The 23,620-nt window shown below is 37.4% G+C and overlaps 1 protein-coding gene across 2 annotated transcripts in view; it reads right to left on the bottom strand.

Annotated features, from left to right (window-relative positions):
* Positions 1–23,620, bottom strand: part of ACSL3 (acyl-CoA synthetase long chain family member 3) — a 72,345-nt gene that overhangs the window by 15,535 nt on the left and 33,190 nt on the right. For both annotated transcript variants that reach the window (XM_063096933.1, XM_063096924.1), the window contains 8 exons: positions 15,629–16,046; positions 9,132–9,309; positions 7,830–7,939; positions 7,120–7,258; positions 3,977–4,127; positions 2,687–2,810; positions 2,410–2,481; positions 935–1,074 (listed from right to left, as the gene is read on the bottom strand). In XM_063096933.1, coding sequence (XP_062953003.1) covers positions 935–1,074; positions 2,410–2,481; positions 2,687–2,810; positions 3,977–4,127; positions 7,120–7,258; positions 7,830–7,939; positions 9,132–9,309; positions 15,629–16,006 — 1,292 coding nt within the window. In that variant the 5' untranslated portion in view covers positions 16,007–16,046. The remainder of the gene's footprint in view (positions 1–934; positions 1,075–2,409; positions 2,482–2,686; positions 2,811–3,976; positions 4,128–7,119; positions 7,259–7,829; positions 7,940–9,131; positions 9,310–15,628; positions 16,047–23,620) is intronic.

The raw sequence follows: 23,620 nt of genomic DNA, 5'->3' as shown, positions 1-23,620 counted from the left end.
TTCTAAATGCTATGTTTCTCAAACCGCACAGACAGAATGAGGGGGTGCCACAGCATCACCTCTGCGCCTCCTCCCTCCGCCTCCTCCTCCCCATTTCCTTCTCCTTTCCCCTCTCCCTCCCAGCTGCTCCACAGCAACATCATCATAGAATGTAAAAAAATTAGTATTAATACATAAACTTAAAAAAAATAATAAAAATAAACAAATCTGAGATAAACATAATAAAAAAAATGCAATAAAAAATATTGCTTTCTACACCTTCATCAAAAAAGGGAGAGGGTTCTTTAAAAAAAAAAGAACTTTGAAAAATGTGAAGATTAAATGGCAACCATTTAAAAAAAATAGTATTAACGGACTTTCCAAAACAGATTATATATTACACTAAAAAAAAGGCTGGGAAAAAAACTGTAAAGTTCTAAATAATATGAAGCACCTAAAAACTATATTAATACTTGTATTCCCATAAAAAATAATTTGAATGTCATACTTTCATTTTCTAACTTCTAAACTTTTTTAATAATAAAATCATAAATCTACTTTATCAATGCTACAAAAATACAGGTCTGGGATAAAACTGGTCATTTAACATTTTAAACATAATACATTTAATCATATTTAGCTGCCATTTATATTTATATTACAACAAATTTAAAAGCAAATAAAAACTATTTCTCAAAATAATTAAAATCACCTAAGTGTCCACAGAAAATACTGTATAAGCACACTCTTAAATACAGCGAAATCTAAGAGAAAAATTTTTTTAAATGATATTGCAGGTTTTTTTAACAGTTCACATTCCTACACAAGATGGATTTTTAAACAATCCTTTTGACTTTTTAAAATAAATTTCTTATAACTATCTCAACTGAGCTATTAAATGTCAACTAAATGATTAAATTATCAAGGGGGGGGCAGGAGGAGAACCTTTACTTACCTGTCACATAGTGGGGTACTACGTCCTTTTGAAATCTGTTCCATTTTGTAATTATAGGCCAGAATAAACAAATTGCGTTGAAAACTACTCATTTCATTCACTTTAATCATGACATTTTTGTATATCCGATCCATGATTTCCTAGATGTATGAGTTAATATAGTCAATAATGTTATCAACTGCCTTACATATTCAAATCTTAACATAAAATTAATATTTTTACCAATATTAAGTAAAAGACGTATTCTGTGACGATCAAACTTTTAAAAGAGACACAATTAATTTAAAGATGAGGTTTCTGCAGAAATAATTTTTAATAGCAGAAATATATCTAGATATTCATTATGAGTAGCAAGTAAAAATAGAAATAAAAGCCTGAGGATAGGAATGTACCATTATTGATTCTTGGAATTGCTCTGTTATTCTGAATTAAAAACTAAACACAAAATAGACAAACAACTATCCAAAATAGTTTTAAAAGATCTCCTAACTTCATCTTATAACCATATGGTGTACCACATTCTTTCTTCACAAAAGGACCATGGCATTTTTTTTTTTTTTTTTTTTTTTTGGTTGTTTGTCATTTAATGCTGCATCCAGGAAATTTTCCTTATCTGCATTGCATTTTGCTTGCTAGGTCCATTACTATAAAGTATACTTTAATGAGTGAAAATAAATTTTTCTCTACAATTTTAAATTATAGGTAATTTTTAAGTGAATTAAAAAGTTAAAGTAGGATACTACTTAGGAAACTATAATTATACATAAATAAACTCCAAAACTACTAATCATTTATATTTGACTTTGGAATAACTATGTAATTATGCTTGATGTAAGCACTCAAGTATCTGACAATAATTCCCAATACTTTCAAACAAAATCAGAAAGCCACATAAAGCCTACAGTAGGAGGAGCCAGAAAAAAAATTCATTGCAAAATCATACCATAAGATAACATTTCCGTTATCTTATTCCCAGACCCCCACTCCATCCCGTATTAAATTAGGATGCTCAGTGTATATCACATAGTTCAAAGCTGCACTAGCTTCTATGTCACTTTTTTTGGTGTCTAGGCCAGACTCCCTGAAGACTCAGGATGTAGCTATACAATCTGCTTAGAAGAAAGTAATCTCAAACCCTCCCCTCCTACCTTCTGCTGAGTTTCAGGTTTCTACTAATCGGTAAACAAATATCATGAAAATGATTTTACCAAGAAGCTATTTATGGGAAAAAGCTGATAATATATGAAGATAAAACGAAGTTGAGTGTTTAGTAAATAATAAGAAAAAAATAATGCTAAAGCAAGACTGAATAAATCCAGTAGAACTTAAGGCAATATGAATAACCAATAAGGAAACAATAAGGAATAAATCTTTCATAAACTACCTTGTCAACAATATCCTTTCCACTAGCATTAATGTTCTGTAGCAGACAATACTTCTTTAGTACTCAATACTAAGTAATGCTCAATTCTTACCGGAACAGCTGCCATCAGTGTTGGTTTCAACATGGATGTATCCCCTTTGCTTCCTTTTTTTATTTTTGAAGACTATAAAACAGAGAGAAAAAATGATCTATGTTAAGTGATCCTTATTTTAAAAATTCATAGATCAAAAAGCATATTATAATTCTTAAAAGGCAAGAGCTTATTTTAAAATGATGAACTGTCATCCTTAGAATATACTGTCAGAAAATAATGTTTTAAAAATAATTATCATTTTTTTAGTATTTCAAGTAACAGACATTTAATTTACCTGATCTGCTAAAGTCTGTGGTGAAGAGTAGCCAATTCGGCATCCATGAGAAAGACAAACAAGCTCAGCACTTAATTCTAGAACATGGGCCAAAGGCAAATACCCAATGTACACATCTTCCTCTCTAAAAGAAGAGAGAAATAAGAAGCAAAAGTGAGGTGCAAAGGCACATGGACATCAATCTGCTGGTGGAGTATGTATGTGAGGGAGAGACAAGACAGACACTGGTGAAGAGAACTATAGCTCAACCTAAAATTAAGGAGGTAGACACTCTCAGGAAGCAGTTCTGTTTCCAGTCCTACTTGAAGACACTCACTCATTATGAGTGCTGCAGAAGTAAAGGCAGAAGAAATAACTTGGGGGGGGTGGGGTGGATTAAAGGTTCATTTGAAGGACACAAGAAACCATTCAAGCAGGAAATGGTTTTTGGAGCTAGTGGGCTGTCAACCAGAAGACACAACTGTCTGCCAGAAATTTTACATAAGGGATTCCTGTTCTTGGAGTTGGGTTAAATAATAAATTATATCTTAATACATAAGAAAATATGTATGTATGTGTGTGTATATATTTCAAAAACTACCCCCACCCCTAAAATATGGAGGGCAACTGAGGCAAACCTACAAGGAAACTATTCCTCATAATTTTTTCTGAAATATATGTATACGTAAGAGAAATTCCTTTCTCCATCCCCAAATTCAATCTCACAGTAGCCGCATGTGTAATTTCTGTGCATAAAGGCATCAAAAATATCCAACCGCTGCACCAGATCAGTCAACAGAATACTGATAACATCTCTGGGACTGTCTCCTTTACACTTCCTCAAACCTCCACCTGGTTTCTTCCATCAGTCTTTTTCCCACTCCACTATACTTTCCCCTGCTACCACTGGAGTTTATCTTAAAAAGAAAAATCAAAGACTGTGACTAGAGAAGATCAATAAATATTTACTGGATAGATTAAGTTATCTGTTCACCTGAACTGTATTTAGATATAAAAATGACTATAGAGGCAGCAATACCAACTGATTAAAATAATATAAATTAAGGGGCTTATAACTGTGACAGTTAAAGTCTGAACTCTTAAAAAAGTAAATATCTATAAACTATATTTTAAACATCACAACTATAACTATTTTGCAATTAATTTTGATGTCCCTTTTTTTAAGGAAATACCTATTATAAATAGACTTTGAAGGAGTAAATTAAACATACACCACTAAAATGATCCAAATGTTTATGTTATAACTGATATAAATACTGAACTACTCAATGTTATTTTACTATAACATACCCCAGTCCTGGAATCCTTTCTGCCATCCCAGTTATACCAGCAATAATGTTACTGTGCGAGATCATAACTCCCTTTGGAAGTCCTGTGGATCCACTTGTATACATGATTACTGCAATATCTGAGGGCAATGGTTTGCTGTGAGGTTGGTTTTCTGTATTGGAGAAAAAACAAACACACACATACTTCTGAGAAATTTGGCCATATCACCACATTTTTAATAATCATTTATTCATTAACAAAATTCAACAAAAATTAATTATACTCACACAGAGGTGAACAAAACAGATCAAGTCCCTGCACGTAAAGGACATTCATTCTATTGGGACAAATAGATAATAACAGCTATGAAGAAAAATAAAGCAAGATAAGGTGAGAAAATGATAGTAGATGCTATTTAGATGGAAAAGTCAGAGAAAGCCTCTCTGTAGAGTTATTTTAGTGAAGACCTGAATAAAACGAGGAAGGGAGCCATGAAGACTCTCCAATTGAGAAAAGGGTTCCAAGTAGAAGGAAATGAGCAACTGCAAAAACCCTAAGGTAGGAACATGCTTGGCATATGTAAAGACTAGCAAGGAGTGTGGCTGGAATGGAGTGAGCGAGAGCAAGATTTATAGGAAACAATGGTGAAGTGGCATCCAGGACCACACATAGAACCTTAAAAGCCATGCTAAAGACTTTGGACTTTACTCTGAGATGGAAAGCAATGTTGTTTTGAACAGGAACATGTCATCATCTGTGACAAGGATCACTTTGGTTGCTGTGTGGCTACCTAACTTCAGAATGGTAAGAAAGGAATGAGGGAGACAAAAGGCTATCCCAGTAATTCAACTAAGAAATAAGGGTGACTTGGACTAGGGTACCTAGATATTTGCAAAAAAATGTTCTCTGCTTCACCGTGGTGAAGTTATCTAGGTCACACTGAGAGTCCTAGATTAAAAGACAATGTCACCTATGTGCAATCACAGACCACAAGCCAACATGCTGTAGAGGTGGCACAGCAAAAAGACACAGAGAAATGGGTCATGGATGACACTGCTCATCTGCCTGAATTAATCTCAGAACTACCCTACACGCAGACTTTTAAGTAAGTGTGAAAACATTCTTTAAACATATTCCCAAGAAAATATTCTTTCTCTCCTACCCATCCAGATACATTTATTGAAAATTATTTTCATTCAAGTCTATTTCTGAATCTGCCATTCATTCCTTAAACCCACATCACCATTCTCCACCACCACCACTTTTTGGAAACTGCCCTCTCTAAAATGACATTGGCTATGTCTGATGGACCGTTTGCAATCCCCGTGTCATCTGACCTCTCCATGCACCTGGTCCTGCTGATGACTCACCAAGATCTCCCTTCTCTTGGCGCCCATGAACCACACACTATTTGTCTTCTTCTTTCCGCTCTGACTAGTCCTCAGTGGCCTTTGGGGCCACCATTCTCTGTGGGTGACATCATCTTTTCTCACAGCTATAATTAAAATCCAACTGCTTCCCGGTTCCAAATCTCCAAACTTAACTCCAGAGTACTAGACCTGTACTTGCCATTGCCCACTGGAAATCTATCTACATTTGAACGTCTCACCAGCACCTAAAATTCAACATGCCCCAAATTAACGTCAGTATAACCTGGTCCCTGAGCTGAGCAAATACTTACATCTAATTAATCACTAAATTTCCAACTACAGAGGAAATAGTTGCAGCATCCCAGCAGAGTCTGTAAACACTAGTATACTCTCCAGCATTTTCTGACACTTATTTGAGAATAGGCATTTCTACAATCACCATGCCTAGGAATGCTAGTTGGAGGATAAAGCTGCCCCATTTGGAAAGAGTAGAACTGGAGCACGGAGTAAAAGAAGGGTTCTAAGTTTAGCCGCTCTGTTAATCCTTATAGGTAATTCACATAGGATAAGTTTAGAGGCATTATTTACAAAACTATAAACCATTCAAAACTATCAGGGAAAAATTTAAAAAAACAGGAAAACTGGATGATAATGTAAAAGAAAATGTATTTTAAATTAATTTCACATAAATACTACTTTTAGAACAATTATAAATTAATGTTTGTATTTTTCTGTGGAGGGTACTAACATTAATAAAGCACATGTATTTCAGAGGGCCTTAACCTTTAGCCTAGTAGGGCCACAGCCCTAAGATTAGAAGGACCACAGTCCTTAGATTAGGCTGTAGCTTAGTAGGATTTTTATCTTAGTAGGACAACAGTCCTCAGCTGTTAGAAGGGCTAAAGCCCTTTAGTTTAGGCTGTAGCATAGAAGGACCACAGTCCTTAGTTTTAGCAAGGCCAAAGCCTTGTGGTTTGAGGAATAACCTAACCTTTTAGTATTGCACATAGAAATGCTTAAGCCTGGGAAAAAACAGAAAACTTTCACAGGACTATAAAGTCTCTGGTGTGGATATGAAAATTGTAACACAGCAAAAGTGCTTGGTCTAAGGGCAGATGCCCTTGGTGCAGCTAAACCTAATGATGGGAAAAGTACATATGTTAAAAGCTTCAAGGCTACTCTGCCAATTAGCATTGGTTCCACATTTCACCTTTAACTGCTTCTCTAAGTTTCCTAAGTGTTGCCATAACGATTATCTCATTGGTTCTTTTGTATGTCACATAGCTTAGTTTTATGATTCCTTTGATGGTAAATTGCTTAAACTATTTTTAAGTTGCACCTGCTTTAATGAAAATTGTTATGTAGTCAGTTTGTTTATGTTTTTACTATGGTTGATTAACCATGTGTGTTCTTTTCTGTAACTTTCTTGGCTGGACAATAAAAATCGAGAGAAAACCTAGTCTGGGGTTGTTTTTCCCAAGGAATGCTTCTCTCTTGAAGAAGCCGTCTCCTGGAATTAACCTGTTCTGGGCCTCTCACTGCTCTGGAGAAATGGGCTCTGAGCAATCCTTTGTGTCTTCATCTCCATCACCCTGGGGGAGAGGTGACATTTTTCCTTAAATCTTTCTTTAAAGGCTAGATGAAAATATACCTAGAGAGATCTACTTCCCCAAGTGATGGTCTAGAAACCTGATTATGTCACTTGATATAACTTCAGGAAGAAATCTTTGGAATAATTCTGGAAAGCATGGTCAGTGGAGAGCACATACAAGAAATTAGGAAAATGCAACATACCTACACTGGCCTTTGCTCCCAGAGCCTGCACTGCAGCCATGGTATGCACAATGACACCCTTGGGGAATTCAGACCAGGTTGGTGGCTTCCCATCAACAGTGATGATGTGCCGCAGGCGTGGGACCAAAGAAACTATATCCTGGAAAAACACAAATATTCATCACGTTCTTCATTATTCATTCAGAACATAAGATTACCATATTCAGTGAATTGTTAAAGTAATATGTTGCCCAGAACAGCCCAGATATTTGTTTTCACAAGGAGTTGTCTAGAGATTAAAGAAACTTCTTTTTCCTGTAATTCCATAAAAAGTTTCCTTTTTTAACTTTTAAAAAATTCTGAAACCTCATACTCAATGCTTCAGAAACTAAAGGAATTACTAGTTTAAAATATGACCCTTTAAAATTACAAATTTATTAAAAGTAGACTAGAAAATAGATGAACACAATAAAAGAAAAAGTAGTTGTAATTCCTTCAATTTAGACATAGGCATGTTAACAATTTGTAACTCTGGACTACTTATATGTAAATTATATATGAAATACACTTTTTACCTTCTGAAGGAAAGGAATAAAGTCTGATATTCCTAAAAGCTTACAAAGATATTAAGAACTTAAAGATAATAAAAGAACTAATAAGTATCAATAATAGGGCTCGTGACACAAAAATTCTACAGTATCAAACAGTTATAAAGTAACTGCAGTCCTTACCTTTAACTTTGTATGCAGAAGTTCTTTACTAGTAATGATGTTGGTCACCTCTGTTTCATTTAATCCATGAACAATTGCTGGACCTCCTAGAGTGGCATATAATGTAACAACTACAAAGAAAAGAAGAGTAAGTCAAGCACTGGAACATTTCATGAACTAAAAAATGTACATAAAAACTCTGAAAGTGGACATGAATCATAAGGGAGCATTCTGAACCCTAACTTGTTAAATTCATAGTCTATGAGAAACAATGTTGTGTTTTTAAAAACTATTTTAACATACTAATTAGCATTATACCTACTCAGCCTCTCCTAATTTCCCCCAAATTTCCAGAACTTTAAGATGAAGGTATTTTAAATGTTATTTTGTTTCACCTACAGATGTTACTCTAGGACTATTACACTGGGAAGAAAATATAACTGATTTCTAAAATTTCAAAATGTTAACTGTTGACTATTTGGTACTAAAATGTGAAAAAGAAAATATACCAGTAAGATGACAGATTTAAGGTACTATGTGTCAAGATAACAGCATGAATAAGTGGCAGTATTTATTCTAAAGCAGAAAAATCTAAAAAAAAAAAAAAAGAAAGAAAAATTCCTAGAAATGTTGAAATTGCATGTTAATATGAATAATAATGTGGATTTTTATTTACTTTCTACCTATCTTTAAAAATTTGGACATAAAATGACTTTGAAAATGACAATAATTCTTTTAAAGCTTCTCAAGAGAAACATAACGTAAATAAACCCAAACCTGTGAAAACAAAGACGGTATGCTGTTTAAAAGAAAAAGTAGAAACATTTACAGTAAGAAATCTAGTAATGAATGAATCATCATGATTACCATTCAAATAATTACAACATTAAAATTCTCTATCATTTAACCTAGCACCTTGAAATTCACCAGGTTTGAGTATGAACATGTCAACTGTTTAAAGATCAACTGTTGCTGATAGAAGTAACATAATAAAATGACAATAACTTCAACAGAAGATTCCTAAGAGATGGTACCACAGCAAAGACTCCAGTTCTGCAGACCTAGAAAGTACCCTATAAATAGGTTCAAGTATCCTCGCTGTAATGACTGGTACAATTTGTTCCACGACTGGCTGGTTCCTTTTCCAAAACTGAGCAAAAATTCCAAGTTGCAACAAAGAGTTCTCTACTAATTGGATGCAAAGTAAAAACTAACATCAGAATTTTAATCTCCTAAGAGTGAATAATAAATAATAAAAGGTTAGTATCATCTCTCCCACAAAAACTAAGTCCACTCTTCTAGAAGATAAGAAAGCCTACGTACGCTGAAAATTATACATAAAACACGCCTGTGCAGCAATCATCCACTCAGCCCTGGTCTCACAGAAGATGGCAATATTGGTCTTTGGTTTCTGACCCAACATCTGTAAGCCATTTCCAAAATTAAAGGCGCGAACAAAGACATCTTCAAAGGAGAGCCAATTATAGTGTCCAAGAATAACCTGATAAAAAAATACAAATAGCTTTTAATATAACCAAAATTAATTTACAGAAACGAGAATATGACCCAAATCTCATAACAAACCAGAAACTACTTTTTTTAAATAAAAAGCTAGAAATTGAGTTGTAAGTGAAAAATCTATCTTAAAAATTAGCTATTTTGTGATATTCTCTATGACAATTCAAATCTAATGCTAAATCTTTAACCATAACTAATTTTGGCTTCATTTTTGATTTTCAAAAATATTCAGTTTGATGGGATTTTAACAGTCAAATTCCCAGCCAAATGACCATATACTAGTAATTCACTTACAGATTTCATTTACTTCCATTATTTCGGTGTTAATTTAAAATTTATCCTACTATCAAGTACTACTGATGCCAAAATTTTACTTGCCCTCTACTTATGAATTCCTGGATTTCAGTATCAGATAGTACAATATGATCCATAAACAGAAACTGACCCTACCCAAGTTAACAGAAATATTTACGGCTGTTCAATTGTAATTGCTGTATCTAATTCTGGATAAGCAAAGTAAACAAGTCTCTATTTACGCAACCAGGTTTATGTTATTCAAAGTCCCTCTTGTTTAAGCCTTACATGCTGTCACCCCCAAGTTTACACATTTTATTCATGTTTATCAGAAGTGCAGGCAACATCAAGTTTGTGTTCCTAATAACCCCCTTTTAAAGCTGCTTAACATATTTTTGTCTTTAGGGATTTTCTTCAATTTAGATGAGACCATAAATCCCTCATTACATATAGATTGTATAAAGCTCTTCTCTCTACAAAAATATACAGATAACTCTCAAACACGGCTGTCTCTCAAACATCTTAAAACCATCAGACCATATTAACTTTTAAAATGCAAATATTTAAGAGATTTTTAGAAATAAGAGACTGAATGAAAATAAAAATTTGAAAAAGATAAAATGCTGCCCTCTAGTGTCCTATTCAACGATGGATTTAAGAGATAAATTTTTATTTTGATGAATAAGGAAACTGTATTTAGATGATACTTATTTAACTTTAATGGTCCCAAACTCTCACCTTGCTCTGCACCCCCATGAAATGCTCAGCATGGGGAGCTCCAGAGACTCAAAAGGAGCTGTGTGGGGGTGAGAAGACGAGAATTTGGCCAAAACATGCAGGAACTGGATTAAAAATATTAAGAATTTTGCATTCTGAAGATAAGAATGAGCTACCTTCTAGATTCCAGAATCTAAATGATAGGTTTTATAAATTTCAAAGAATATTTGTGTTTTGGAAAGGCATTAGGTATATAATTCAAGTATATAAACTTATGTGATCACGCTACCATGTGACAAAGAAATCAAATCATGAGTTTAATTCAAGAGGTTTCCTCACCTACAAAAAACAAAATATAAACCAAAATCTGAATTTCATTACTTTAATTATTTAAACCACTGAATATTCTAGTAATTATCTTTCTCATAAAAATTACATTTAGAAGAACTATCTACCCCATAATATAATATTATCTAATTTGTGCTGGAGCTCAATTTCTAACTTTGTCCCTTTGGTTAACCCAACCCAAAATTAACTCATTTATTTCTTCCTTGCCTATGCTGTTGAACACTGCTGCAGAAAAACACCCATAAATCCAGGACTGTAAATCTCACCACCCTGCAATCCTATTATACTTTCCTGGTATATTCATTCTCTCATCCTCTGAAATAGCTTTGAAACCTCCTTTCTACTCAAATATCCTCCACCCTCCCTTCTCCAATTCCCTTCTCCAATTTGTCCTGTCTCATACAAAAAACCCCTTTAAGCACTAGGACTTTTTTTACTTTCACTATCTGGAATTAAAATATTTCAAAATTATACACTTCCCTGTCTTCTTCAACAAAGTACACCTGGCTTCATTTAACCTTCCTCTCTGCAAATGAAAACCATCATGAACAAATTATTGTGAGGGAGACAAAAAGGGTGAAAATATTCAAGAGATCTGGATGGCTCTAATAACCGTGAGATGAGGACAACAACGATGATGATGATGATGATGAGTGCAGCTAATCCTTACTAGAGCTTACTATGTGCTAAATAAGTTGCAAGTATTAATTCATTAAACTCTCACAATAACTCTAAGAGACTGTTAATATTATTATCCCTATTTTACAGATGAGAATACTGAGGCATGGAGATAACTTGCTCAAAAATCACACAACTAATAAGTGATGGGCTAGGCTATGAACCCAGGCCAACTCATTCCAGGACCAAAGCACAATTCTTTAACTGCACCATAAAAAGCAGCCAGGATCTTATTAAACAGGTGAGTAAGGTGGCCTGATTAACAACTGTAAAAGATCATTTTAACTGCTCTGTGTGAGTGGATTATAGCAGGAGGCAAGAGTGGAAGCAGAAAACCTGTAAAAAAGGGATGGAGGTGGGGGGTGGCTGTAAGGGAAATAAATCAGACGCCTGGTTTTTAGCTTGAGCAGTGTGGTACATGGTAGTGCCATTAATAAACAGGATGACAGGTAGAGGAACAAACCGGGATGGAAAAACCAAGAGGAGAGTAATATAATAATCAAACCTCAAATCCTAGCTAACAGAACAAACGTTATTTTTCATGTAAATCATGATGTAAATATCCTAGTAAGTCAGAAAATAAGTATCATACACACATGCAATTGGGGTAAAAAATGTGACTGTGAAGTAAGAAATAACATAAAAGTAGACATAAGAAAGAGAAGAAAGCTAGATCAACTTACAAGGACAGAAAGAAGTATTTCTATTATCTTTTTGGATAAGTTTGGAAGGAATAGCATAGTGAAATCTTCTCTAAGCACTATGATTCCATAATTTCTTCTATTCTCTTCTCTCTAATGTGCGTAAAGAAAAAAACTAAAAGTGTTTTTTGGTTTTTTTTTTTTGTCTTTTTTCGTGACCGGCACTCAGCCAGTGAGTGCACTGGCCATTCCTATATAGGATCCAAACCCGCGGCGGGAGCATCGCTGCGCTCCCAGCTCCGCACTCTCCCGAGTGCGCCACGGGCTGGGCCCCTAAAAGTGTTTCTGATAGCTCACAAAATATTTAAACCAGCCTTGTGCTCTTTTCTATTTCTTATTTTTATTCTTTGCAACTTTGTTCCATTTCAGCTACCCATGTATTTTCAAGTTGTTCTGAAATCCAGTCATTTCACTGTTCTTCATTTGAAGACAACATTAGTGCAATGCATTTGCTGCTGTGAAGGCTGGGATTAGGTGATATTGACACACATGCCAGGCCTTAACTCTGCTCCAGTTTTATAAAACCATATGAAATTTAAAAGGATGAGACAGTAGTCCAGAAAAAGCCTGCCAAACCACAAGAACAGAGCAGCCTCTACTGGATGCTCTTTGTTTCTCTGTCTGTGCACCCCAGGCAACCCCATCTTGGTGAAGCTGGTGGTCACTCTATCTTGAGCAGAATTAGAGCAGAATCATCACCACTGCCTTTCCTTCCCCTTAACACCACTTGGGAGCTCAAAACAGACTATTAGATAAAATGAAAAGAAAGCTTCAAAGCTCATTAATTTGAAATAAGGTTTGTGTATCTTTGCCTTCAACCCCATCAGATACATTCTGAGGTCCATCCCCAAAAGTCTGCTTCCCAAAACAGGTAAAAACTTTTAGATATTACTTTGTCATTAGCTTTCTTTTCCAACTGAAAATTATCTTCATATACAAAACTATTTAATGAAGATTTACTTCATTAAAAATGTCTTCTGACCTCCCTCCTGGGTTCCACAGTTAGTAGGCACTAAGGGCAGAAAACCCCCTTTTCAAAATTCAATCATGGCAAATGCTACTACTACAGCAATACAATAGGCGTAATAAGAAACCAAGAGGAAAAAATAAAAATATGAAGAGCCTAGTTCGTTTGTTTGTTTTTTGTCTTTTTCGTGACCGGCACTCAGCCAGTGAGTGCACCAGCCATTCCTATATAGGATCCGAACCCACGGCGGGAGCATCGCCGCGCTCCCAGCGCCGCACTCTCCCGAGTGCGCCACGGGCTGGGCCCAAACCTAGTTTGTTCAATATGCAACTGATACCCACTCTCCAGTTTGCAGATCACGGCTACGGTCGCAACACAAGACCAAGAGAAACTGAAGTCTTAACTAACCAGAGATATTGCACACTTACTTCTTTAGTAAGGCCAACAGAAAATACTTGCTTCATTTGTTATACACAAAACCTAAAATTAATGCTACTTTCCAAAAGAACCTAAATTCAGAAAAGAAAAATATAACAAGTTTCCATGTCAGAGAGTATCTGTACATATGTACACACACACCCCACACACACCCCAGATCTCTTAGAGACAGACTCAAGAATCATATACCATAAAAAGCAGCAACTAAACATGACAAAAGCAAACTTCACTATGATAAAATATTTTGTAAATTATAATCTCTAGGCCAGAGAAGAGTAATCCAACAACGTGGCTTTAACTTCTAGAAACGCGCTATTAACTGAAGCTAGATCTTAAGTAAAAAAAAAAAAAAAAAAAAAAAAAAAATTTCACTTTTTTTCTAAGTCAACAAAAGAAATAAGAAGATGCATTAAAAAGTAGGGTGATCATATAACTTTATTCAAAGTAGGACACTTCTGAGACTGAAAGGGGGCACTATTAATAACAGAACAACAGGTAAAAATCAGGACTGTTCTAGGCAAAACAAGATATAAGGTCACTCTATTTAAAGGTGAGAAAATTTACAGATTCTGTTGTCGAGTTAAAATGTTTTTAGTTTCTAGGAATTACTGACATCAACTTGTTTGCTATCCCCTTTATGTTTAGAGGAAATGATGTATGGAATTTGTATGGTAAGTGTTAAAATTAATGGACCATTAAAGAGATTAAGCAACATCTCCCTGGCCCTCCAGTAAGAGGAGGAGCTCTGAGTTTTTCATTCCATAGCTGTGATCCAAGATCTGAGAGTTCCCTCATGACTAATATAAGAAAAGGTAGCTAGGGGGTCAGGATGTAGCTGGAATTGGATGAGAAAAACAGCTTTGCCTATGAAAGTATTATACCTATAACCTAACCAAATTATCAACCAACTACAGATCACTGTACTGCCTCTAAAAAAATACTGTATCTTCAATTTTTACCTAACAGACCTTCAAGAATTGCTTAAAAGAAGTCATGCATCCAAGTTCATAAATAGCATGTTCATGTCATTTCTATACTTACTATCCTTTACAATGCTGTACTAGTCCATGATGTAAGCCTCTGTACTCACTAATATAACTATCCCCATTGAATTCCCAAGATAATAGCAACATAAAAATAAAAGCTATAGCATTTACATTAGGTGCCACAAACTGTTCTAGGCACATTACACGTGTGTGCGTGTGTATGTCTTGTGATGATTAACTGAGTATATGCATGTCTGTCCATACACACATACACCTGAGAGCTGTGATTAGTTAACAGGTATGAGTTCTGGAGCCAGAAGAAGGCCTGTGTTCTGGTCCCAGCTTCACCACTTGCTAGTTGCAGTATCCTTGGAAAAGATACCTAACCTAACTACACTTCAATGCTATCATTTGCAAAGCAGAGATAATACTAACTCATAGCATTACTGTAAACCTTAAATAAGGTGATATATGTAAAGATCTTAAAACAGCGTGACTCATAAGAAATACATGTCAGCAACAATCATTATTTCCATAACAGAGATAAAGAAACTGAGGTAAACTTGTTAAATAATTTTTCCAAGGTCACAAAGCCAGTGTCAAAGCCAAGATTCAAACCTATGGTCTGGGTCTGGAGTCCAGACTCTTATCTACTATGTTACAACCGCCTCTAAGAACATCTTGTCTTCTGTTTCAAATCAACAATGGCAGATTCCTCCATGTTTGTGAAGATTTTTTTTTTTTAAACCATACAACTACCACAACCAAAGAACTAAGACAGTAAGCAACCACCACGACCCATGTCAAAATCAGAAATAAGTCACACCCCCAAACCTGGAGCCATCTCAAGCACCCAGTTTCTTCTGGAAACCAGGGAATATGATTTCATACCCCAAACTGCCCTAGACGTTCTATTCCAAGCCCTGGTAGACATCCAGTTTCAGAAGAGCTCTAGACCAGGGGTGTCGTCAATGTCTTTCTGAAAATTCAGAACTAAATCAGTGCTGGTGAGTACAGAAAGAGATTAGAATACAGTCTAGTTCCTTTCCTATACTGTTTTTCCTGCAACATCTGCAAATTCCAATAGAAGTAAGATGAGATTTGCCCCTTACCACCTTTTCTAAGAGTACATTTTATTCAGAGGGAACTCAATGGCAATGAAAATCACCTTACCTTCTTAAAAATTTTTCCATTTGGTTGTATTTCATCTTCCTCATTTAAAATTTCACGTGTTCCCAAGAGTCTTTTGTCCTTAAATTTGTTTTTTGCATACATAAAAACTTTATCTAGTGTATCACATCCAGGATATAATACTGAAGCCAAACCATCCAAACTATTAACAGATCTGTATGCAGACTCAGGTTTTGAATTTACAGGCTTTGCTTTAATTTGGTTTGACTTTTCTTGTCTTGAATCAGACAAAAAATAAAATGGAATGTATGTTAAAATAGTATAGAGTGATATTATAAAATGTATAAAATATAAAAGAATGGGGTTGATGGTCTGTTTTAGCTTCATGGTTGATGGTTTTGAAGATATGTGGTTATTCATAAGTGCTCAAAAAGTAGAATTAACAGATTTCAGCAAGAATCTAGAAAAAAAAAGAAAGACGTTAGTCAAAATCATTTTAAAATAACTTTAAAGAAAAAAATCTTCATATTAGATAGGCAAATGAAGATTTTTCTTCCAATCAACTAGTATACTGACCCCCTGCAATGTCCTGACATTTCTAAGAGACCCATTTGTACCTCTATTAATAATGGAATTATATAGAAAGTTTCCACATCATATTGTAAACAGGTGGCCTTTCTGCTAACCCCAACTATCCATAAACATATTCCAGCAGTAAGGAGGAAGCAAGCCAGAAGAGAAAAAGAAAAAGAGGAGACCAAAAATTTACCCATTTCCTGTTCTTAGCATCTCAATGCATTAGAGGTAGCAAGTACTTTGTATATATACCACATTCTCCTCTCTCATTGCCCTAGCAGCCATTGCCAAATAATCACTTCATTCTTTCCCAGTGAGCCCCATTCTCACTCTAGGCAGCAACGTGCGATTAGAGTTGGCAAACACATAAAATTCCATTTTCCAAATGGTAGTAGATTTTTTTTTTTTCTTTGGACCGGTAAGGGGATCATAAACCCTGGCTCGGTGTTGTCTGCACCACGCTCAGCCAGTGAGCACACCAGCCATCCCTATATAGGATCCGAACCCACAGCCTTGGCGCTATCAGTGCCACACTCTCCAGAGTGAGCCACGGGGCCAGCCCAGTAGATATTTTTCAATTTAGACAGGTTAAATTGTGAGGAATACAGTAAACTTCGGTTTGGTCTGTACTTTGCATTTATCAGTTTATTGAAAATTCACTGTGTTAGATAATGTTCTAAGTACTGGGAATGTAACAGTGAGCAAAACAGCCTAAGTCTCTGCTCTATGGAACCTACACATTCATGGGGAGAGGTAGGCAAGCAAATACATATGTATGTATGTATGAATGCATGGATGCCAGGTGGTGATAAATGCAATGAGGAAAAATAAACCCAGGTAAAGGAAATACAAAAGTGACTGGGGCTAAACTGGAGCAGTGCTCTATTATATGAGTAGTCAAGGAGAGCCTCTCTGTCAAGGGATATCTGGACAGAGGCTCACACAGAAGAAAGAGAGTACGTGCCACGTGCCTACCTGGGAGAAGAGCACTCCAGGCAGAGAAAAGAGCCATTGTGTGGTAGGTGAGTAATAATAATTCCTGAAGAAACAAAACTGAAGCAAACTACTAACTAGTTACCCTGCCCAGGTCCAAATCCAGTGCTATGATGTCTCCCCAGAAGGGGCAGGTGGCCAGCATTTTTCATTTCCTAACCCCCAGCTTCATGTTGCTGAAATTCTATTCTAGGCAAGTGTGGCAAAGAGAGCCGAAGAGTCCCTTCTTTCATCCAGTCCCCACTCAAAGGGCAGAAGCTCTACTCCAGGCACAGCAGGCCAATAATACTGGGCACAGATTATCCTTGCCTCCGCTCTTGTAAGGCAGAGGTTCCATGCAGGCAGAGAAGCTCCAAACCAAGAAGACCAACGGCTCAACCATGGCCTAACACACCACTCACAGAGCAGAGATGTAACCCGAAGAAAATCAAGCCACTCTCCCTGCCCTCAGCTCCAGAGCAATGGCACAGGGGTTCTGCACAGGCCAGAGAAGCAGCAATTTCTAAGACTGACTTTATTTGGAACAGGGAATGGAGAAGTTTTCACTAATGGCACTGTCAAAAACTATGAAGACTTTGGTGAGAAGTAATTTATGTAAGACTGGTAGCTCCCTGATAGCAACAAGTGCAAGAGTATACCAGCTGGCTGGTTAGCTCAGCTGGTTAGAGCACAGCCTTGTAACACTAACTAAGGTCAAGGGTTTGGATCTCCATACTGGCCAGCCACCAAAAAAGAAAAGAAAAAGTAAACCAAGTAGAACTTTAACAGAGAATCTGGGCAGGTGACACCTAAGAACCCTCCTAGATTCATGACAAGCCTCAAAGACTGGCTTTAAACACAACCCCTAACAAAAGGGGTCTAATTTAATCGAATCACACTGTGGAGCAATGTATGGCCCAGAGCTTTGTTTAAACAATAAAGCAATCAGCTAAAGCTAGTGAAGAATAACTGCTAGGGTATCATACCAACAGAGGCAGAACAGGCAGAAGTTTAACAAAATCAAAGAAAGGAACAGTTGAAGGAGAACTCTGCTAAAACCACTCTCATCCCTTAAGGAGGGCAGTTCAGGGTGACTGTGTGTGTGCCCTCTGAGGAGTACACTGTGCGGAAGAAATAAAACTCAGTGAAATAGCCCAGCCAAGTCACTACACAAACAAGTGAACTACACACAACAAAAAGAAACCGTGGAAGAGCAGAGGGGAGATCACTATTCAGAGTTAATACAAAATACTATCTAAAATGTCCAGTTTACAACACAAAATTATGAGGCATGCAAATAAACAGGAAAGTATGACACATTCAAGGGGGAAAAAAAATCAGGCAGGAGAAACTGTCCTTGAAAGGGCCCAGATGTCAGACTTAGAAGACATTAAAGCAGCTATTATAAATATGTTCAAAGAACTAAAGAAACCCATACTTAAAAAATTAAAAATCCAACTCTATTTTACAAGTTAAGGAACACTTCTAAATTTGCTCATGTACAGCTGATGAGAAGCCAGGACTCCTAACTAAGCTCCCAGGCTAAGTTCACCATTCCAGACTGTTTTGACAATGTATTACATAGTACTCTGGACACCAGTTCAGAGAACTGGACTGGTGAATTATTTTGCCATAAAGAATTATTCTGCCATAAAAGTCTTGGGGAACCATTGAAGATTTCTATACAGGAAAATGGCACAATGAAAACAAATGGTCTTGCTACTTCCAACACACCAAAGATAAGAAGAATAAATGTATCCTAATAACCCAGGAGAAATTTTATTTTGCACGTTTGTATTTTGAATTAAAAATATCATGATAAAAACTATATTCACAGATGACATGATCACATATCTAGAAAATCCTACGGTATGATAGTACATATAGAAAATCCTGAGGAATCCACTAAAAGCCTGTTAGTACTAATAAAAATAATTCAGAAAAGAATGAAGATACAGGACTTTGATATTATGACATAAAAGGAAATACATTTTTGGACTTCATCCCTGTTTCCTGGCACAGAGCTCCTAAAACCCTTGGAATTTTTGGGGGACAGGGGTAAGAGGAGCATCTTTTGTTATTCCTAATAAGCCCCTTTCAACTATATCTGAGATTTTACTAATAAAAAGACTTTTTAAAGGATGGGGCTGGTTGCCGCAGGAGCCAACCATATGATTAGAGGATTGGAATTTTCAGCCCCATTCTGCCCACATCTGGGGAGGGGAAAGGGGCTAGAGATTGATTAAATCATTGGCCATTGATGATTAGCTCAATCATGCCTATCTAACAAAACCTCCATAAAAACCTTAACCAACCATGTTCTGGAGGGTGGTGAACCCCATCTCCACAGTGACAGAAGCTCCCACATTCAAGACACTTCCAGACCTCACCCTATGTACCTCTTCCATATGGCTGTTCATTTGTATCCCTTTATGATATCCTTTATAATAAACTGGTAATAGTAAATAAAAGGTATCTCTGAGTTCGTTACAGCAAACTGTCAAACTGGAGGAGGGAGTCATGAGAAACCCGCAATTTGTAGCCAACTCAGACAGGAGTGTGAGTGATCTGTGAACCCACTACTTGCGTTTGTCATCTGAAGTTAAGGACAGTCTTGTGGGACTGAGTCCTTAAGCTGTTGGATCTGTGCTAACTCCAGGTGGTTACTGTCAGAATTGAATTACATTATATCTAGTTGGTGTTCAGATACCCAACTGGTGCTCACAGAATTGGAGAATTGCTTGGTGTAGAAAACCCATATATTTGGTATCAGAAGTGTTATGATTAGAGAAATGGTTTTTCCCTTTAAAGACAAATATAGAAAAATCAACTGTATTTCTATATACTAGTGATGAGTAATCAGAGAATGAAATTAACGATTATATTTATAACACCATCAGAAATAATACCTAGGAATAGATATAACAAGAAGTACAAAATACGTATCCTGAAAACCACAAAACATTGTTGACATATTAAAGACCTAAATAAATAGAAAAACATCCCCTGTTCTTGCATGCCAACATTCCTCAAATGGACATACAGATTCGATTCAATCCTGAACAAAATTTCACCTGGCTTTTATACAGAAATTGGTAAACTGATCCTAAAATTCACATGGAAATTAAAGGAACCACAACAGCCAAAACAACCTTTAAAAAAAAGATCAAATTTGAAGGAGTCATATGTCTTGATTTTTAAACATAACTACAAAGCAACAGTAATCGAGTGCAGTAGAATAAATTATGTTCCCCCAAAACCCATTGGAGCTTGAACTGTGTGCCCCAACTTTTATGTATTAGAAACTGAGCTCCCATTATGACTGTTAAGAGGGTGGGAAATCCTATTACAGTAATTGAAAGGTGGAGCCTTGAAGAGGTGATTGCATGGTAGGACCATGCAGTAGTGAATGGATTAAAAATGGTGGTCAGGGGCGTGGTTCTGAGGGCTTTAAAAGAAGAGGAGAGTCGGAGTTCTGGTCAAGATGGTGGAATAGACGGTCCTCAGTCTCAGCATCACTCTCTCACACAAATCAACTAATTTACAACTATAAAAATGTAACAACAGCCAAGTTGGGGCCGCTGGAACTCAGGGTAAGAGGAAAAGGGACCTATGGAGTTCATGAAGGGGGAGAAGCCACCAATAAAGAAAAAACTGCTCGGAGCGTTTTGGGACGCGGCCACTTTAAGGCTGAAACTGTTGAGCACACGGAACAGGAGCTAGCAGAAGCTGCAGCTGTGCCCTTCGGATGGAGTTGCTTGGAGGTGGCAGGGGAGAAGAGGGCCTTGGTGGCCCCCACGTCAGCAAGACCACTAATAGGGTTCCTGTGGACCCATGCACAAGCTAGGAGCCAGAACAGCTGAAAAGGGGAGCCATCCAGAGGCCCGTGAGTTGCAAGGCACCAGCGCAGGGCCCATCCTAAGGGAAGTGTTTGGAGCACAGGCGGTGGGGGAGATGGGCCCACCGGGAGAATACTGGGACACGGAAAGGACAGACAATCTGCCCCCCAATCAGCACAGGGCCACTCAGATGAGACTGGTCGGGAATGCAGAATTGCATGGGATGCAGTTTGATGAAAAGATTCAGCTCCAGATCAGAGTTTCTATACAACCCATGAGCACCCAGTCTCTGGAAAGCCAGAAGTACCTACAAGGTCAGCCATCAAATCCTGAGCTGCACAAAAAGTCTTCCCTGGGAAACAGTAGCAAAGCAGCAGTTTAGCTCAACCACACAGCTCAAATACTGGTTCCCACAGGAAGTTCCCCTGTTTTAGAAGTAAGCAAAGGACAAAATGTTAGTTCCAGCCCAGGCACACCACCAGCACCTCAGGCCCCACCCAGGGGCCTGGGACTTGGAGATGAGGACGAACTCCCCACCCATACCCAGGCACACTGCCAGCACCTCGGGGCCCTGCCCAGGGCCCAGGACATGGAGCAGGGGACCAGACCCCTGCCCACAATCAGGCACACCACCAGCGCCAAGGAGCATGCCAAAAACATCACATCCATGTGGGTGGCCCACCACAGCCACCACAGTAACCACGGCTGCCACAAAAGTGGCTAGACATCACAACAACCACGCAGATGGTCCACCAGGCACTGAAGTACATTGACACAAGGAGAGTAAGCAGTAGAGACCAAAGAAAAGAATAGGATGTCTCTCTCTACAAAGCCCATTCCAGAGTGACAGAAGAAGCATCTGCTCTATGATAATATTAGGGGAACTGAACACACCTTTCAGCATTGGACAAATCATCTAGGCAACAAATCAACAGAGTAACCATTACTCTTCCAGAGGGAGAGAAGAAATCTAGGGTTATCAGTGGTGGGAGGGGGGAGGGAGAAGGGAAAGGGGAGAGATTGCACAAGGGGCATAAAGAATAAGTACAATTTGTAACAATATACATACTAATAATATTGATTTGCTCAACATGTCAACACTGAATCCCCAAAATATGTATAATCAATTATGATTCAATATAAAAAAAAAAAGGAGAGTCTCTCTCTCTCTCTCTGCTCCCACCATCTTGCAATGTGAGATCCCCTAGGTCACTCTCACCACCACCAGATGGACTTTGGGCTTCCCAGCCTCAGAAACTGTAAGCAATAAATTTTGTTTTTCCTTATAAATCACCCAGTTCCATGTATTCTGTTATAGCAACACAAAATGGACTAATACATGGAGGCAGTGTGGTACTAGCAAAAGGGTACACATATAGACCAATGGAACAGATCTGAGAGTCCAGATACAAACCCTTACATTATGGGCAACTAAATTTCAACACAATGGCAAGATAATTCAATAGGGAAAGAATAGTCTTTTCAACAAAGTGTGTTGGAACAACTAGCTATCAACATGTAAAAAATAAAGTTGGACCCCTTCCTTATACCTTATCAAAAATTAACTCAAAGTGGCTCACAGGCCTAAATGTAAGTTTAAAAAACTATACAACTTTTGGTATTAATCATTGAGTTTAACAGTGCTTCAAGAAGAGTACAGTAAAAGGTCGAAGCTAGTTCTAGCATTTTCTGATAAGTCTTCTTGAACCAAATGGGAATTTATTATGATTTTAAAGGCTGAGGACAAGTAAGGGTGGGTGTGTGGGAGTGAGGGTGGAGATGGAGCTTTTGAACAGATGACATCAAATAGTTTGACCAAGCACCAAAAGCAGCATGTGGTCAAGAAACAACCAGCAAACTAGTAGAGCAGGGTGGAATGAGGAGATGAGAAAGTCAAACTGCTGTGTCCTCTGATGCTAGGAGAAGGAATGTAGTTTACATTCAAATGTACACAAATACAGTTTCAGAAAATAACCACATGCAGAACATAACCTAAAGACATCAGAAACTGAAAGCAAGGAAATTAGATAAAAGGCAGCTGAAATAACTTTTATTCCTAGATCAGAAGGCTAGGGTGGCACAACGTGGGCAGCAGCTAGGCTTTCCACCTCCTGATGGCCCGGCTTCCAAGGTTTCTCCAGTCCTTCCCAACAACTGAAATCTCTTTCTGCTTCACAGAGTGAAGGTGGTTTCTGGGTCTGAATCCTGAACAGAATTAAGTCATGAATTAAAGCACTGGCAATGCAAGGAGAGAATATGGTTTTGGTGCCTTTGACAGAAACAGAAATACAAGTGAAACAGTTGGTTAGTGGTTGGATGCTTGGTGGAAAGGAGACAAATACAGTCTTGAAAATAAGGGTGAAGATGCCTGTGAGACATCCAAACATACATACACTAGGAAACTTAAGAGGGTTCGAGCTAGAAGTACACATTCTGGAGCCATAGGAAATCTCCAAGATCAAGTTCAAGGACAGAAAATTCTGGAAGGAAACCAATGCAGCCCTGAAAGGAGGAAGATCCCACTGAGGAGACCAATAAGAGGAGAACTTTGACAGGGTGGTGTCTCAAAAGCCAAGGGGAGGGAAGAGCCAAGTTATGAGTCAGTGTAAAAAAGTAACAAACCTTTCGCCAACTGCATCCAACTTCC

The sequence above is a fragment of the Cynocephalus volans genome, chromosome 1 (genome assembly GCF_027409185.1).
Source record: "Cynocephalus volans isolate mCynVol1 chromosome 1, mCynVol1.pri, whole genome shotgun sequence".
Classification (NCBI taxonomy): Eukaryota; Metazoa; Chordata; class Mammalia; order Dermoptera; family Cynocephalidae; genus Cynocephalus; species Cynocephalus volans.
The sequence above is the reverse complement of the archived record's forward strand: the minus strand, read 5'-3'. Positions and strand labels throughout refer to the sequence as shown.